Raw genomic sequence first — 19012 nt, 5'->3', positions numbered from 1 at the left:
TTTCACCACAACCTAACTACAAAATTCTTTTTATCAAATCTCGTTGTTTTTTCATTCACATAACAAATCAAGAGGTGAATGTCCCAGTATCTGAATGCACCCTAAAAGGCCCACGGCTCATTCCGTTTCGAAAATGATCACTGATAGAGAATAAATACTGAGACAATCGCCAAATCCACTTTCCCGACTTTAGATATTTATCAATTTTATTAAATTCAAATCATAAACTCAAAAGTATCATATTTTCATATTTCCGTTCACCTGCCGTGCGTGTCGCATGTTATCTGTGTGTGCCATATTTACACGTCTATAATATTCCATAATTTACATACACATCATGAATATCGATAATAACAGTCGATTAACCATTTTTCAAAAAATATATATATCACGAATGTTGAACTGTTTGAACCTTGGTCCTGAATTTACAAAAAAATCACCGTTAATCCAAGGGACACAGTGACACGAAAAGGCGCTAGCAATAGTGACAGGAGGGCCCAGCATGTATTTTCATATTATGTTCCTCCACGTTTTCCTGAATTCCCCCCCTATCAAAAAAATGAACACAACCCCGAAAAAGTCTCAGAACAGACCAACCCCGTGTGCTGCAACATGTCGCTTACTTTTATTTTCCCCTGAATAATAGAGGAGACCCTAGGACTTTATTTACGATTTTTCAATTAATAATTCATTACACAAACAAATACATCCCCAAGAACACAAAAAAAAATGGATGAAAAGGAAGAGAGAAAAAAAGAAAATTGGTGCAGGGTCGGAAGAGGCTTGCGTTCACGATAAAACAGAAGATGAAGATCATACAGGAAATAGAACGTGGAAAGAGTAAGAGCGATGTGGCAAGGGAATTGGGTCTGGCTAGCAGTACAGTCGCTACAATCTGGAAAAATCGTGTCAGTATAGCTGAGAGCTGGAGAAATCGTGATATGATGCAAACAGACAGTGAAATGGAGCAAATTGGAAAGAAAAATATACTACAGAATAATGTTATTGTCCCTGGAGCAATGTCAACACCTCCGATAACTACATCACCATCGATAATAGCCCTGTCAAGTACACCATCGTCTACATGTAGCTCAATTCCAACATCACCATCGCTGAATTCACAGGCATCAGTGGAGATCCAGCAACCACAGACACAAACGCTTAACCAGGAACTCCTGGAGGTAAGGATTCATCCTCCCCCCCGTTCCAAAACCCCCCCGCCCTTAAACTTCCTGCTAAGCGAACATTCCAAAGTGCATTTAAAAAATGTTTAAAAGAGTGAATGGAAAACGTTGGAATAGTGAGGGAAATGTGAGGTGCAACGCGCCAATCAGGAGAGAGGAAATATTCCAGAGGAGTAAATTATTATCTTTGAGTATCCCTGCATTTTCCCATCAGTCAGCTTGTCTAGATAGTTACCTAGTTGGAGAGAAACACATAGCTTGATTTATTTTCGGTTGTGTTTTGTGGTTACACGACTTATTATTCACGAGATTGTTCAGGTGGGGATATGTCCATTGAAGGTAAATGGGGTGTTGGGGTTTTATGGTGAGAAAAACATTATTTTTCATAAATATTTAGTTTTTGAGAAACATGTTTATGTTTTCAGAATTTGAGTTCTCCAATAAAATCATTTCCTAATCAGGTTTCTTTGATGATTAATCCTCTTTTATAAAATTTTTATCTTTGCTTTCTATAAATTTTTACTGTGGATCAAACTATTCGATTGACATAGCCTCAGAGGGATTTAAAAAAAAAAAGAATAATTTCCCCAGAATGAAATTGTCATGGAGATTTTGCCGTCGACGTATCTGGAATTTTTTCTCGGGGATAATAAGTCATTCCACCCCTTGTTTCATTTACCGAGACGGTCGTGGTTTGCTGTAGACCATTAAATCGACACATTTGCACACACGACACTGATTATATTGAAGAATGGGGATGTCGAATACGTTAAATAACATCGTGCAGCTCGAAATTACAAGTAATATCTGATCGCCAGTGGACATTACAATGAACTGTAACAGAAACCAACAATTCAGAGTCTCAATGAATTTAGGAAAATCTTGCGCAGTATGACAATGACTTTCCTTTTGCCTTAGCTTCTCCTGTCACTATGTATAACAGCTAGCTAAAATATATGAAAATAATCAAATAATTTATTGATTGATTAATGAAATTAATTTTAATTCCGCATGGCTCTGTATGTCGAGTATTTCCGGCTAGTCGGGCGATTATTTTCATTTTGTCTTATATATTTATACTGTATCTCACGTATCCTTGTTCTTCTGTCATCTCTTGATATTTTTATCTACTGTTTTGTGGATATTTTTTTCAGTATTCTGTGTATTATCTAACCCTGTTTATCAGTGTACCAGGGGGAGCCCACTTTTCGCGGAGCTGAGATTTTTTTTCAGGGTTTTTTTTTTATTTTGTGGAGGGGATTATTTGTATCTGCTTGTCTTGCTGGCATGTTTTATAAATGAATCCATCTTAACGCTATTCTCCAGCCACTCTCCCTTCTGTATTCTTTGATTTCACGATTTTATATCCATGTGTGACATAAATTTATGGAAAAAACTGGGAAATTTCAATAGATTTCAGTTTCTTTGTAGAACTTGTTCTCACAATAATTTTGTCTGTAGAAATTTTTAGTAATATTTTCGGATAATAGCGGTGAAAAGTACGATACTATAACAATTATCAATCGAACCGCACGAACATTTCAAACTTTCGACTTCTCGCATTCGCGAGTATTTCAAAGCTTGTTCATGATTTTTAAAGCGCACTGCACACTGCATTTAATGAATTTTTAATATTTAAAAATAAAAAATTCCGTAATCCTGCATTTTTTGATTCCATCAGTAAAAAATATTTCGTAGTCGTTCACTTCTATTGATTGATATTTTATATGCTGAATGGTCATTCACATAGTACACATTTATTTGTTATCACCACGATCGTCTAATTCTCTTTTTTTTATTTTGTAGAACTTTTGTTTAGTTGAAAGCGTCTTTATTCATTAGCTGATTTTATTGTTTTATTGTTTGTTGTTTGGACTTATGTGCAGGCGAGAAAAAAAAGGCAGGAGGAAGTTGAGAAAATTCGGATGGAGGAGCAACAACGAAAACAACAGGTATGAACTTTACGAGAATCGAGTGAGCTTGAAAAATTAATAATATTTTCCATTGCTTTTATAAATTAAATTGAAAAAAAAAATATAGTAGATGGAATATAAATTAACAAATGGCATTTCTCTCCACAGGAACGCGAACTGAAACGTCAACAGGCAGTGATGCTGAAAGAACAGGTGAGTTACATTAAAAAATAATCATGATGAAGGGTGTGATCATCGTAGATGGTAGAGTGTGTTGTAGTTAGACGTGCATTTCATTGCTTCCTTGAAATAAAATCATTGTAACCGTAAATTTGAATGTTTCCAAATTTAAAATATATCAAATCCAATGATTTCGACCTAGAAAGAAACACTAAGAAAAAACAACACAAAAATTCATGGAGTTATCGAATTTATGTTGAAACAAGAGGAAAAACTCAAATTTATTCAAATTTAATGCGATTTGGTTGAGTGTGAGGGGTCGTTTGAGGTTTTTTGAGCACTGGTGGACTGGATGGTGTGTTTTGTTGCTACAGATGTACATGCAGGAGCTCAGCAAGCAGCGCGAGATGCTCTACACCGTCGAGTTGGTATGTCTCGTGCCCTCACCTTAGAAACAAGAACCGAAAAATTTTATTCTTTTTTTTCCACACAAGATTAACAAGTGGAGATTTGAGCACTCATAATAAACATTTGCTATTAACTCTTATTAACAAATGTACATCACTGGGAAATGATCAGTCGATTTTAGTTGCCGTATTAATGTCACTAATTGTTTTCATCGATAATTGTTTCATTCTTTCGTGTTTTGCATTGAATTATTTGCTTGATGCCGTCGTTTCGGCCGCAGATCTTTCGCTAATTCCTCTAGAGCCAGAGCAATAGTTCATTATTGGTTCAAAGGGGAGTTTATTCACAATGAATTTTTTATTTGCTCATAATTAATTTTTTTAAATTGAATTTATACATATGAAATTTTTAATCAATAGTTTTTGAAGGAAGAATATTTGTTAGTAAGTTTTCTAACTAAATTTTCATGTAAAGCAAAATTTATTCCAGGAGTTCCATACATCTGTCATGCACGATATTCTTCTGATCTTATGCTCCACGCATCTAGCCATCTATTTGTTTGTTAGTCTAGGGGTGTTGGTTTTCATTATTTAGATTTAATAATTTTTGTGAAGCAATGTCACTCGATTGTGGAATAGAGGGATGAGTTTTGAGTTATGATGAGTTTGTTTCTGGTTGTCTATTTGAATCGTTGGATCCCCCTGGTGTATTGGAGATAATGAGGATTGTTTATTCAATCACTAGGAGCGTGAGAGGAGACGGCAGCATATGGGGCTGATACGATCCTTGGAGAATCGTCGGCGGATGGAGGAACGTGAGAAAAAACGTCTGGAGGCACGCGCCGAAAGGCTTGCCACCAAGGAGAAGCGCGCTGAACAGAGAAAACTCGAGATGGAACTGGTGGAGCAGATCAGGAAGCCGGTGGAGGACATGGAACTGACAGGTGAGTGCTTGAAGATTTTTTTCTTATTCGTGAGGTGATTACCCCATCGAAAATTGGAAAATTGTCCTTTTTTCCTTTGGTTGACATTATACCCCTCCCTCTTGAATTCCAGATCATAAACCCCTACCCCCGATAAAACGCATTCCCCGGCTGAAGCTCTCTGGGGAAGCCTTTGCAGAAATAGTAATGGTCTTTGAATTTCTTCACAACTTCGGGGAAACCCTGGGCTTCGACATGGAGTCTCTGCCCTCCCTAAAGAGTCTTCAGCTAGCCCTCCTGAATGATGAGGAGGCCGAGGAAGAGATGCTCTCTGTGATGACGCACCTGCTGGTCTGTGCGATAGAGGACCCGGGTATTCCCCAGCCAGCGCGTCACACGACAGGCCTCGGCCAGTCCCTCCGTCAAGCCGACATCACCCATGCCAACATCAGCGAGGTCCTTAGGATCTACCTCTATGCCAATGCAACAGGTGAAGTTAAAGCCCTGACAGGCGTTTGTTTGGAACGCGAACGAGATAAAAAATTCGCTGATCACCATCAAAACGGGGGGGACTATCCCTCCACTCCATCAGGAAAGAATGCCCAATTTTACGAGCACCTGCACAACAACGAAACCTGGAAGATGTCGGAGAGATTGCGAGACAAGCCCTTCCTGGCGCTTAATCCAACGCACAAAGCTCAAATGCTGGGTTTTCTCTGCAATGAATTGCTTCAAAATAAAGCTGTGATACGTCAAATTGAGGGGAGCCTGGAGACAGTGGCCCAGCTGAAGAAGGAGCGTTTTGTCCTTGACACGAAAATCCGAAAGCTGCGACAGTTGCATAGTAGAAAGGTCCGGATGGAAGCTGTTGGAGTGATCATCAACAAAACAGGTGATACGATAACAATTGAGAAGAAAGAGGCCGATGAAGAGACAAACACATCAAGTACGAATAATAATCCTACGATAGATACAACCCCAACTCCAGAAGAGATTCACCACGAGGACGAGGTGGAAGACATGTCTGAGAATGAATCAGAAGGTACACAGCCAGAGGAGGAGGAGGACAAGAATCTTTCAGCTGAGGAGCTTGGAAAAAAACTTGATAAACTTCTGAAACAGTCTGAGGAGCAATTGCAGAAGCTCAATGGCTCCTCAAAGCAGCTTCGAGCCCACGTTTTCGGGCAAGACAGGTATTGGAGGAGATACTGGGAGCTCCCTTGCGCTGGGGGCATTTTCGTGGAGGCGATGGAGAGTGCGGAGCCAGAGGTGTTGGAGTTGCAGGCTCAACTCGATGAGAAGTGGAAGGGAAAAATAGTCGAGGAGAAGGTTGAGGGGGTGAAGGGTGAAAGTAATGATGATAAAAAGGATCATGGGGAGTCCCCCAGCAACGATGAATCAGAGGAAAGAGTTCCGTTGTCCAGGACTGTTGAGATCGATCCTGAGGCTAATGAGACTCCTGTAAAGAAGGAGGTGAATGAGGCTCTGAAAACTGATGACAACCTAACGAGTGATGCCAAGACTAATGTCACTTCGGAGGAGATAAAGCAGGAGACTGAGATGGAAGTTGACCCTAAAATTGAAAAGTGCGAGGAGAAAAGTGAGACTGTCAATGGTGATAAGTGTAATCATCTTCACAGTCTGCCCAATGGGAAGGATATTAATGGGGGTGTTGGTGAGGTAGATATGCCCTGGTTCTCCATACTGCCTAGGGAGACTTGTGACACATCGGGACCGAGCAGTAAACAGATATTTGGAATAGCTGAGGGCGCTGAGTTGCGGATTCCAATTTTCCCACCGCCAGCTAGTCCAGGTTACGAGCGTTGTGACAGTCCAGCGCCTCTGATTTTAACACAGGACGAGGCAGCGCAGCTGGAATATCTGAAGATTCATGGGCTGCCACCACCAGGCGATGCTAAACCTGTTCCTGAGGATTTGAGGTACGGCTGGTGGAGGATCGCTGATGTTGACACCTTCCAAGAGCTTCTGGAGCACCTGCATTCGCGAGGAGTGAGGGAGAAGGAGCTGAAGAGGACGACTTGGGCCACTATGGAGTCCTTCCTCGCTGTTACTGGGAAGATCCATGTGGATCCTGGGAATACTTCGGCGACTGATCTGGGAGGCGGGGAGGAGGAGGAGGACGACGACGAGGAGGACGAGGTACCCAGACCGGATAATCCGAGAGATTGGAGTGAGGCTGTGGCTCTCAGAGTCGATGCGCAACTATTGGAGCAGGTGGAGGCACTCGAGGACAAGGTGGCTAATGCCAGCATGCAGGTGAAGGGGTGGAAACTACCGCCCAGGGCGGGGAGTGAAGAGGCGGATGAAATTGAGAAGTTCAATGAGATGGAGAAAATCAATGCTGTGGAGCAGGCTAGGCAGAGATTGCTCTCGTTGGAGGCCGCTATCGAGAGGAGATATTTGAAACCACCACTGGGGGTCTGGTAAGAATATTTTTAGTTCTTTGATTCATTGGATTATGGGATAGATTTTTTTATGACTGAGAGTATGGTACAGGTTATTGAGATTTGAAATATTGAATTAATTGTTAAAAATATCGAACTTCAGCACTGGCGACCCAAACTTGGCAGCTCTCAAAGCAGAACAAGCAGCTGCAGCAGCAAACGCAAATTCGAACTCGTCAGACGGTGGATCAGCCCCACCTCCACCCGAGGAAACAACACCACGTGGTTTGAACAATTGGCGTGAAGCAACAGCGCGTGCACACACATCAGCACAACTGGCAATGGCCCTCTACATGCTCGAGGCTAGCATCGCTTGGGACAAGAGCATCATGAAGGCTGTGAGTCTAATCCCAGCTAGAAACACAATCTGCTTGAGTCTACGCAATCGCAGTGTCTCGGTTAAATCTACTGCTCGATACAATCTACTTTTGGCTACTTCTCAGGCCTCTGTGGGTACTTTTGCTGACTAACAGAATTAACAAAATCCTTCGGGATTCCATTCAATCATAAATTTTCCGTGCAAATTTACATGTCATAATGGAGATTAAATGGAATTCGTGGTACCACTGACAGTGGCCGAAGTTGATGATAATCGAGCTCATAGTGCCTAAATTAAAAGAATACATGCACTCGCCAACTAATTGACTAACACCATTACTCACTAGTACGCTTACTGCCTTCCTCGGACATCTCGTTTTCGCCATTAAAGCCACTGTTTTCCCTTTGTAGAATTGCCAGTTTTGCCACAGTGGTGACAATGAAGACAAATTGCTCTTGTGCGATGGTTGTGATCGTGGATATCATACTTATTGCTTCCGTCCAAAAATGGAGAACATTCCTGATGGTGATTGGTGAGTAAAAAAAAATTGAACCTTCATGTACGAAATTGACTGATCTATATCCACAAAAATTTTTGTTCCACTCTGTTGAATGTAAAATCATTCTCAAAAATATAAATTCTATGAAAAATGCTATTTCAGGTATTGTCACGAATGTATGAATAAAGCGACCGGTGAGAGAAACTGTCTGGTGTGTGGTAAAAGGGCTGGCAAGAATCTGGTGCTCTGTGAGTTGTGCCCTCGAGCTTATCACACCGATTGCCATAACCCCGTGATGCCTAAGGTGTGTATATTTATTAAAAACTATTGCACATTTCTATAAATGAGCAATCAGTGAATAAATGAATGACTAAATATTTTTTCCCTCTTGATAGATGCCAAGAGGCAAATGGTATTGCTCCAACTGTCACAGTAAACAGCCAAAGAAACGTAACAGTACAAGAAGGAGTCACAATAAAAGTGGAGGCAACACCAGAGACAGTGAAAGTTCCGATCATCCGCCCGCTAGGTGATTACGCTAAAAAAACAAAAAAAAAATCATTCATGCAAATAAGAAACCGGAAGCATACACTCAACTCATTCAACAGCAAAAAAGCATAACGAAAAACATCAGAATCGATTGATTAATTTAATGACTAATTTAATACTAATTATGGCTAATAAAAACCTATGAATTCAGAAGAATACGTATAGTAAGATATCACGTGAATGAACCATCTCCGTTATTGTAAGCATCTGTTGAAAAAACGTCACAGAGAATCCCCTGGGGCAAGTGTTATTTATTTAATCAATTAATTATCTCGAGGGAATCACGAAATTCTCGACTTTGTGTTGATTTTTTTTTCCAATTTCGTTGTGACGAATTCAGGAGTAAAAACGACTTGTTGAGTCAGATATCTGATGTGTGTCATGCAGGGTGTTCCACGTCCTCGATGGAGTTAGCAACGTTACGAGTGCCAGTCGTTGACGTGAATTGATGGTACGTTCTGAAATTAATAAATCGGGACACCCTGTACGTCAGGCTATTTTATTAATTTTTTTTTGTCCACAATAATCGACACACAATTGAGTCAATTAAAATCGTTTTTATTGGCAGCTCGTGGGGAACGGTTTCGTAAATAATCAGTTAATCAATATGATAGTCAATTGATGTGAGAAAATAGTGACTGTGGAGAAATTTTGTTGGAGTAAGCAGAGAGTGACTTGATCAAATAACCGTATTGTTTTCTTGTTTTATTGTTTTTGGTCTGTACGCAGTCCAACGCCTTCAACGGCATCAAATACCCATGGTGATGATACTAATACCTCGGAACCACCAACACCAACGGCATCACCACGTAAAGAGCCTAATGCCAGGAATTTAACAAAGAAACAACAACGTGAATTAGCACCTTGTAAATTACTGCTTGAACAGTTGGAGCAACAGGATGAAGCATGGCCTTTTCTGCTGCCAGTTAATACTAAACAATTTCCGACTTATAAAAAAATTATTAAAACACCGATGGACCTCAGTACTATAAAGAAAAAACTGCAAGATACTGTGTAAGTAGAATTATGGTGGGGGGGTTTGGGGTGATATTTGTTGGACATTGTTTGTTCTTCATTCATTCAATACATTTTATTAATTTTTAGATAACCAAAGGACATTTTATTTGTCAATAATCCTTTTATTATTCATTGAATGAAATTAGCAATTCAATTGTGAGTTGAAATTCGCAAAATTTAGTTCTGATGTATTTTTTTTATTGAATTTACGCAAGAAGTTGAATATTATAAATTTTAGTAGTTCAAACCATTCGGTGGAAGGATAGAGAATATTTAATATTGGGAGCCAACAAATTTCACTTCATCAAAACCTCCCAAAAACAATGAAGCAGAAATCAGCGGAAGATTTGAATCACGTGAGGCTAAGGAATTTGGAATACTTTCAAGTAATAATGAAATTTCGGAGTAGAAATTGAATCCAAATTTTTGATTATGACAGGTAACAGAATGGCTCATATAGGAATGTTGCATTATTTTTTTTATTCAAAAAACCGGCGAAATATGAAAATTTCATGGAAGATATTAGATACCTATTAAATAATAAAGTAAGTAAATAAAATGAATTAAAAATCTAAAAAATATGCATCTAATATTTTTCATTGGCCAATCATATTTGACAGCAAAAAATCCTGACATGCAAACCCTAATTTTCCAAAATTTTAACATCATCTATATTTGGATAAATGAAAGTAATTAATTTATAGGGAGTGTAAAGAATCAACTTTTGAAGATTCCGCCAATTTCAGCTTCAGAAAAGAAAAACAATCCAAAAACCGAACTCCCCCCAATTGAAAATTGTCTTTAACTTTTCTAGATATAAATCACGTGATGAATTTTGCGCTGACGTACGTCAAATGTTCATAAATTGTGAGGTATTTAATGAGGATGACAGTCCAGTTGGCAAAGCCGGCCACGGTATGCGAAGTTTCTTTGAAAATCGTTGGACCGAAATAACGGGTGCACCACCGCCTCATCCACAAACCCATAGCTGAGGAACGGGGAGATCGCGCAATACTTGTAACAGCTTTGCGCATTTTTATTACTGAATACGAAACGATAAATGCAATTATCTTCTTTGTGAGACGAATCATCCTGAAACTGTTATTTTCAGCCACGTTTTAGTGGTTCAATACACTTTTTGCCAAGTTAATATTCAACATTAAAGAACTGACATTAAAAATATAATACTCAAAGGATTCAATAAATTATCTCGTCATTCTGATACCGAGGGGAGGCAGTGGCAGTTACGAATCAAGGATAAATATTGTATGATACGATCACTGTACTTACGATGAATACTTTAATAAATAATACGCTGCCTAAAGCATAGATTGTAATTTTAGGTTGTATTATATTCAGATGCCGTTGAATATAGATTTTTCTTTCATTTTCGTAAACGATGACTTACCGAATAAATGAGAAATTATGAGAGAATTTATGTAAATATACACACGAGGCAGGAGAATGGAAATATTCTGCTGTAGGAAAATAACTGAAGAGGGGATTTTTTTTTCTTCTTTTTAAATTTAAATTCTGTGTCATTCCATCGTGTATTCCTTTCCATTTTCGTCATTCAGAGAGTTCATTTTAGTTGATTACGTTTTTTGAATATCATTGTGACTGAATAAACGAAAAGTTTACTGATGTGTTCATCATTCTATCGATTTTATAGAAATCAAATTAGTCATTTGGATTTCTCCCATGATAATTCCAGCAACATAGCTGTTGCTAATTTTTTTTACCAAAATAATTTCAAGTCAATTGAGTTCTATTTGTTTTTTTTCGGGAAATTGCCTCACTATGCACTATTCGCGAGAATGATGGGAGGAGTGACTTCGTAGTGATGATATTGAATTTAAACAAATAGAGTGAGAATTAAAAAGACGAATTTTGATATGAATGGAGATGATTATTCCAGGATTAAATGCTTCGCAGGGTGATTGATTTTACTGATAAATAATAATTATTTCTCTGGTTTTCCCTAGAGAAATAATTGGGGAAATGGTAACGAATTGTTGGGAGTAGAATCAGCAATTGGAGGAGGTATAATAAATCCTTTATTTGACGAATTTTCATAGGAAAAAAAAAACGAACAATGTGAGAGTAAAAGTGACCCCTTCCCGCTTTTTATACGACGAGAGTAGACAGGAGAATTTAGTTGATAAACCGTCTGATATGGTATAAATATATACATAGTATTATCGACTAATTGTAATAGGATTTTCAATTGGGCGGACAATGACGATTGTCACCGATTGATGGATATCGTTGATAATAGATGAGGTGATGATATGAGGAGTTGAATGAGACGAGTAAGAGAATCTAGGAACACTCGTAAACTTATTATTGTCTATATAGTATAAATGTGAGCTTACGAAAGGAATAAATAAAATGAAAATGATGACAAACAGATATATGATATATTTAAAATAGTTTCAACTTACGAATGCTATTTAAACCCAGACTTAATTAATGTATTACGAAAATTTTAATGAATAAATAAAGAGAACCGAACGTAAATTGAGGAATTTTGGTGAAAGTGTAAGAACATTCGTGTGAATGGAGAATGTATTGCGGGCCATTGATTTTGTTTATTTCACAGGATTTTTTTGTACTCTCTTCGTTCGGTCATTAACTGCTGTTTTTTCCACCAATTACGTGTATAGTGAACAATAGCTTGCAGGGAAAAACGGAGAAAAAATGAGTACAAAAATATGGAGTTCTTTGTGATTCTGCGGAAGATCTTGCAGCCAGCTGAGACTCCTAGATGACACTGGGAAATGCAGGGTTCATATTAATAATGTCAGACAAGATGTGAATGGTTTCTCAATTCTCCAATTCATCTTAGATTGTCATTGTAATACTCCTCAAGTTAGAGTTGGAAATTTTGATGGAATTTCATAAAATCGTCTATTGACCAATTTTTTTTATGGACAGACACCTGGTAGAGCTGTGGAAGTCTTCAATATATTAGTCGAAAGAATGAAATGTTCAATTGAATTTTTATGAATTTTTTTACTGCGTGGAATAAATCGATAAACATATTCCACAGTAAATGAAAAATAAAATATTTCGCGTGATTTTCTCGGTTTATGGGTCAAGGTTTCAAAAATCTGACCTATTTCCCTCCCCTGCCAGTGTCGCCGGTGACCAATGAAGCAAGAACAGCTGATCGGTTTCTGGGGACAGTGAATTGCAGTCAATCAGTGAATATCGATGGCGCCGAGTGAGGTTATGAGCAAACCTACGATTCACTATCGCTGACGAGTTACATACGCTTGAAAAAATGATTTAGATGGAGAAGAAAAAAAAGAAACATGGAGTTTCATTATCTCCAACCAACCTACACCAAATGACCAATATCCCTGACGGACACATGTTCAGCAAAGATAAATAAATCTGTGGATTTAATTCGTAACAAGTGGTGATGACGGTTTTGGACAATTTTCGCCGGCAAGTGGGCAGTAAGTAATTATGATCCCGAAGATCTAATTATCTCTACAGTGAAGTATTTATTTTATCAACCTTGCTCCTCTCGAAGTGAATACATGATTTTTGTTCATTGTTGGATACAATTTTAAAGTTTGTAAATACAAGTAAATGGTTTTTGGAATTAAGAATCTCCAAATTCTGCCTTTCAGGAATTCTATTGAGCCTCCACTCGTCCTTGAACACCTCAAGGCTATCCACTCACGTGGTAATTCGCAATCACGCGAGTTTCATTCCAAAAAGGGTTTTAATTGTCTCAAAAGTTTCGCGTTACCAATTTGAGAGGATCCGCGAGGGTGACATAAGTGACGATGAGTTCAAGAAGCGAGTGCTGGAGAGGGGAACGAACTATGACAAGATGTTGGCGGGTCATAGAAAGAATAAGAGAGTGGAGAAACAAGTGATTGACACTCTCAATAGGAATAAAATTGATTACAAAGTGACAAACAGATTGACCATTGACAAGCCTTACTTCGACTGGGCCGACCTGGTGATAGCCATCGGGGGGGATGGAACGTTTCTCCTGGGGGCCAACCAGATTTTTGGCAATGAAAAGCCGATTTTTGGGGTCAACTCAGATCCGGACGCCTCGGAGGGCTACTTGATGTTGGAGAAACAGTATTCACGGGATATTCCAAGAATATTTGAGCTGCTTAAGGCTGGGAGCTATGAGTATGTCATGAGGACGAGGATCAGGGTGACGTTGAGGGGGGAAGGAGTATGGGGTCCCCTGTTTCATATGCATGAAAAGGCCAGGATACCTGGACAGGAGGAGTAAGTAGAGATTGCAGGGTCACAGAAGGACTGTACCTCTGAATTTATCCCATTTTTTGCAGATTTACTGTACACAAGAACTCTGATGAACGTCGACTGCCCTGGCTAGCCTTGAATGAAGTATAGATCGTTCGTTTTATCATGTTCACATTCTTCCGGTATAAATACCAGCGAAATCTATGGGGTTGTGCTTTTCAGGTGTTCATCGGGGAATCATTGTCCGCGAGAACAAGCTCTCTAGAGATGAAAATCGACGACAGAAAAGACTTTAACAAAGTGAAGTGTTCAGGGCTCTGCGTGAGTACTGGCACTGGCTCCAGCTCCTGGTACAAGGCCATCAACAGTGTCACATCTCAGATGGTCAGCGATCTCCTGCGAGTGGCTGAGCCCGATAAGACATTATCAGATGAACAAGTCGATCGCATTTGTAATACTTTTAATGACAGTCTTCAATTTTCGCCAGGTGCTCCATTATTTTTCGAATTTTTATTAAAGCAAAAATAGATAACAAATATTTAAGATCTTTGGACTGATGACTATGGAATAATGCAATTGATGACAGTTGGAAACACAAAATTTTCATCAGTTCTTTCAGTCGGCAAAATCATGCCACAACCTAACTCTCATTTTCTGAATTATTCTAGATGATTCGAGGATGAGCTACGCAATTCGAGACATAATCCTCAATGACATCTGGCCTCTGCCAAAGACAATCAGCCCTCGGGCCTATTGCAATAGCTTAACAATAAGATCCCAGTGCTACGACGCTGGATTAGTCTTCGATGGTGGGATAGGTGTTCCCTTCAACGTGGGCACAGTTGCCATACTGGAGACCCATCCCGAGGACCGCCTCCGGACCATCGAGCTGATGAATTAATTACCATTCAACACGGTTACCATAATTTATTGCAATTGTTAAATACACCATCCTTTGTTTTATATATTTCTATTGAATAAATGACTCTGTCATTTACTATCAATGGCCCGATCATTATCAGGTCCACGAATAATTGTCTGCATTCATGAGCTCCATCTGAGAGAACCTAACCTATCAAAATTTTAACCGGACCTCTAATTAGCAGGTAAATAATTAATTACCTAATGAAATCACCTGAGATGAAAATAAATGAGAAGCTAAGGTTACTTTTTAAGAGTAGTACAAATGATAGGATTCAGGTTCATTATGTGAAACGCAATCACCGGTCGGCCATCTACACACGAATTGCGCCACCGCAAATAAAGACTTATTCCTAGGTGCGACGACGACTAAGTTGTCGCGCTCTAGAAACACAGAACAGATGATTCTGATTGTTTGTCATACAAAGGCTCCTAGCTAGTGTTTATAAGCAGAAACCAAGGGATTGTCCAGGAAATTGACGTTTAGCACCTAAATCCGGTAGTTGTTCAGGCTTTATTTATTCGAGCTGTCTGAATATGTGATCAATGGGTCGAGTTCAGTTGTAAAAATAATAGTGTTCTATTATTGACACAATCCAGGGACTGTTCACAGGTATATGACAATTACAGTTTATTCTTAAGTCAGAATCTTGGGAATGTTTCATTCAATTCGACAATTCCTCGACCCTGATTTTTTTACAATCATTATTTTTGGTTCGCGATGGCATAAAAATTTGTGAGAAAATATCTGGCTCTTGTAAGTTAGATGTACAGACAACAGACATTGTTTATTTGTTGATCATCACTTTGATCATTCAATAGATGTGTTTATTGTTTCTGGAAGGGTATATTTTATTTTTTCCACACACTTGAAAATTTAATTTGTTCCAGTCAATCATCATTTTCTTCCTTTCATATTTTGGTTGGAATATCCTGATTGAATATTCCTATGGACTTCATCCATATGCAGAACTCTTTTTCATAATTGAGAGTTCGTCAGGAAGGTCATAGTTCGCTTACCAATCCTGCCAATTCGAAAGAAAAACACGCGAAGATGATGAACGAGGAGGATAGGCAGATACGCTTGGCAGCTGAAAATATGTTGGGTGGTTCGGTCCAGTCGTACAGGAGTTCATACACCCATCGGAGTTACAGTAGTATCAACAGGGATTATGTCGTCAGTGAGGATTTGATAGCTGGGAGTCGTCACAATGGCAGAATGTCCCCTGTCAGGAGATTTTTCTGCCTACTCGTCACCTTCGATCTACTCTTTACCTGTCTCATGTGGCTAATATGCACAACAGTACGTAAATAAGGGGAAGTTCAGCCCAGGAGAAAAAAACTTTTTTTTTAACAAAAATGAAGTCCATAAATACATAAATAGAAATTTCTGTGGAATTTTTTTTCCGGGGTATAGTTTTGTAGGTTGTAATTAGTACCATTGAAACCATTTAAATGGATGAAAGAAACGCATTCGTTGGTTGATTTTAGATAGCGGGGGAGAACATCACCACAGCATTCGTCCAGCAGGTGCTCCACTATCACATACAGTCATCGTTATTCGACATTGTCGTGAGTCATCTGCATGTTGTCATATTCAACTTATTAATTTGATAATTTGATGAGTTATGAATAATTATTAATTCCACGAATAATTTTATTCAGTTCTTGGCAGCCTGTAGATTCATCATTCTTCTCCTATTTTACGGTCTGCTGCAGATAAGCCACTGGTGGAGTATCGCCGTAAGTCCTTTCTCCTTTCAAAAAAGACCTTCATCACTTCTGTAATAAATAGGAAGAAACGGACGCGTGATATATTTTTTTCAGCAAAAAAAAATTGAACAAGAAATAAAATGAGGATATTGAAATTATTTTAGCTCACCACTGCCACTACCAGTGCCTTCCTGGGAGCCAAGGTCTATCTCTTCAATGTGAGTAATCAATGAACACAAAGTGCAATTAAAAAAATCCCGTAATTAATTACTGACAAGGTAGGGTAATCAATTACTCCGAGAACGGAGAAAAGACTGAGACATCTAGTTATTTTTTTGGGAAGAACTGACATCTCTACGCACTGCAGTTGTTTTCAATCTAAATGATAATTAAAGTTATCTTTCTATTCAATAGAAATAATTAATAGAAAGCAATTGAGAAATTATTATTTATAGAAAATAGTCCACCACGATATTCATCAGTTTAATTATGCTAACAATCAAAACCGAATTGACAAATAATATTATATAACCAGTGGAGTGGTGTCACTCAACCAGGATTCCAAGCCCTTTTGATAATAACATCGTTCGTCCTCGCTTGGGGAGAGACGTGGTTCTTCGATAGCCGTGTTGTACCTCAAGAGACACAAGCCAGAGAATGCATCTTGAGTGAGTAAATTGACAAATTCTCTCCATTCAGGTGATGCATTCATTCTCAGGAATTTTTGTTTCTATTAACACCCTCGACTTCCAGATGCTGTTGACTCTGAACGGGCCCCATTGCTGAGGCACGGATCCGATGGGCCTCCGAGCCGAATGGCCGAGAGTGTTGGTAATTTTTTTACACCCATAGATTCGCCGACGCACTCAGATGACGAGGAACCAAGGGCTTTCAGGAAACGAGACGTTAGGAGTGAAGAGGATTTTTTCAGTCAATTTCCTCCTGAACTTTCCTTAACACCAGAGCAGGTGAGCCAATTGGAATAAATTAATCTAATTATTATTTTAATTTCTTCCAATTGTTAGTTTTTAATTTAATATTCTTCAGATTAATGAATACAAGACAACAGCCGCTCCACTATTGGAGCGCGCGCTTCACTTGGCGATATCCGATCACTGGACGATGATAACAACGACCCCAGAGGGGGATGTACTATCTTCAATGAACTGCAGCTATGGAAAAGTAAGGCGTATACAGGTGAGAATTCCACGAAAACAAACTGGAAATTACATTTGAAATCATTATGTCGAATTGTCATGATGTGACCAATAATCATGAATATCATTCAGGGACTAGTCAATGCCTCTGCCTACCAGCTCGAGAAAATTCTCTTCGAGGAGATTGAGGATCTGCCATTGTGGAACGAGCAGGTGTCGAGCGTCAAAAAAATTCAGGTCCATTGAAAACATCAGTTCCATTCAATTACTATGTGATTGAAGGTTTTACCCTATTTTAATTTGGTAGAGAATCGATCAGGACACCGATATTATTTATCAGTCAACAAAGAGCTTCGGGGGAGGCCTGGTTGGTGCTAGAGATTTTTTCACACTTCGTCATCGGGGCGAGTATGAGGATTACGTGATCTGTGGTGGAGTGCCCGCTAATTCCGACTTTCCCCATCGGAAAAATTATATCAGGTACTTGTAGGGAAAAAAAATGTCGAGTAATTATTTTTTATCTGTAAGAATTAAAATTTTTCCTGTTGTTCTCCAATGAACCAATGAAACTTTTACTAATGATCTTCACTCGGTGCCTTTGCTTTCAGGGGAGCGAATTGTATAGTCGGTTGGGTAGCCCAAAAATTACCGGAAGCTACCGACGAGAATAGATGTAAGTTCACGTGGATATTGAGCATAGACCTGAAGGGGTGGCTGCCACAACCAGTTATAGACAGGGCCATTAACGCCACAATGACGAATTTCATGAGTGCGTTGAGAACTCGTGTGGAAGAATTGTCCTCCACATTCTGTTGATCTCCAGATCCACCCTAGGAGTGACAGGGTGAATACTCGATTGTCTCTTTTATTTTGTGATTCTCCTGTATTAGATTCCATGTCCAGTAAAGCTCTGAGGCTTCCGCCCTGGATCAGGGAAGTGGCAAATGTTTTATGTTCCATGAAAAGATCATGAAAAATATGAGTGAATTCTAGGTAAGAGCGACTCGTAGAATAGTCAACGCGAATTTATACGTAAGAAACCGAATGTCTGGGTGAGACTGTGCAGTGTCCATTTACTGGATCATATGGTTCCGGATGCCTGTGCACTGCGAATCCATTACGACTCTCTTTATACACGATTTTATTGCATAAAGTGCTGTTGTGCATTTTTTTCCATGGAAACTACTATTTGTGATTTATTTCCAGTGTACAAAAATAAATTTGAAATATTTATATAAGACTGGCGTATTTATTAATTTTGAAATATGCCATTATTGCTCCCAATAATTGAAAAATCGGAAAAAGTGGAGTGAGAGCGCTGAAGCTGCCCATTTTATCGCAAATATTTTTTTCAAACGATTCTCGCAAATTATAGCTCTAGTACAGGTTGAGGAGCTATCAATTTTTCTTTTTTACGCCTTGATTCATTTGATTCTGACAAAATTTCTCGGACTGAGTGTTGAAAAATTGATTTTCGATATATACTACGAGGAAAAAATCGAATTAATTGCGAAGATGCTGCGCGC

General features: G+C 38.9%; 3 protein-coding genes across 20 annotated transcripts in view; all 3 read left to right on the top strand.

The window, feature by feature from the left end:
* LOC135163006 (bromodomain adjacent to zinc finger domain protein 2B) overlaps window positions 1–11870 on the top strand; it is a 47554-nt gene extending 35684 nt beyond the window's left edge. For 11 of the 17 annotated variants that reach the window (XM_064122081.1, XM_064122083.1, XM_064122089.1 and 8 more), the window contains 12 exons: window positions 771–1181; window positions 3071–3136; window positions 3266–3310; window positions 3652–3705; window positions 4430–4628; window positions 4741–7051; window positions 7176–7521; window positions 7802–7923; window positions 8053–8194; window positions 8286–8419; window positions 9169–9453; window positions 10271–11870. In XM_064122081.1, the coding sequence (XP_063978151.1) occupies window positions 771–1181; window positions 3071–3136; window positions 3266–3310; window positions 3652–3705; window positions 4430–4628; window positions 4741–7051; window positions 7176–7521; window positions 7802–7923; window positions 8053–8194; window positions 8286–8419; window positions 9169–9453; window positions 10271–10448 (4293 nt within the window). In that variant the 3' untranslated portion in view covers window positions 10449–11870. Of the gene's footprint in view, window positions 1–770; window positions 1182–3070; window positions 3137–3265; window positions 3311–3651; window positions 3706–4429; window positions 4629–4740; window positions 7052–7175; window positions 7522–7801; window positions 7924–8052; window positions 8195–8285; window positions 8420–8826; window positions 8891–9168; window positions 9454–10270 lie in introns of those variants that run through there. The other 6 variants (XM_064122094.1, XM_064122096.1, XM_064122088.1 and 3 more) reach the window with 6 other exon arrangements.
* A 771-nt stretch (window positions 11871–12641) lies between these two features.
* Window positions 12642–14695, top strand: LOC135163029 (NAD kinase 2, mitochondrial). The gene is made up of 5 exons (XM_064122151.1): window positions 12642–12920; window positions 13098–13719; window positions 13782–13839; window positions 13918–14182; window positions 14364–14695. The coding sequence occupies exons 1-5, from the start codon at window positions 12884–12886 to the stop codon at window positions 14594–14596; spliced, it is 1215 nt and encodes a 404-aa protein (XP_063978221.1). The 5' UTR covers window positions 12642–12883; the 3' UTR covers window positions 14597–14695.
* Window positions 14673–18724, top strand: LOC135163025 (steroidogenic acute regulatory protein-like). 2 transcript variants are annotated; one of them, XM_064122138.1, is made up of 12 exons: window positions 14673–14801; window positions 14877–15229; window positions 15508–15919; window positions 16108–16188; window positions 16282–16359; window positions 16494–16547; window positions 16865–16997; window positions 17083–17297; window positions 17377–17526; window positions 17619–17723; window positions 17794–17966; window positions 18095–18724. In XM_064122138.1, the coding sequence occupies exons 3-12, from the start codon at window positions 15671–15673 to the stop codon at window positions 18300–18302; spliced, it is 1446 nt and encodes a 481-aa protein (XP_063978208.1). In that variant the 5' UTR covers window positions 14673–14801; window positions 14877–15229; window positions 15508–15670; the 3' UTR covers window positions 18303–18724. The 2 variants fall into 2 exon arrangements, with proteins under 2 accessions (XP_063978208.1, XP_063978209.1); XM_064122139.1 differs by lacking the exon at window positions 14673–14801 and having other exon boundaries at window positions 14837–15229; window positions 15587–15919.
* The last annotated feature ends 288 nt before the right edge of the window (window positions 18725–19012 follow it).

This window comes from Diachasmimorpha longicaudata, chromosome 5 (assembly GCF_034640455.1).
Source record: "Diachasmimorpha longicaudata isolate KC_UGA_2023 chromosome 5, iyDiaLong2, whole genome shotgun sequence".
Taxonomy (NCBI): Eukaryota; Metazoa; Arthropoda; class Insecta; order Hymenoptera; family Braconidae; genus Diachasmimorpha; species Diachasmimorpha longicaudata.
This window is presented reverse-complemented; position numbering and strand designations above follow the sequence as displayed.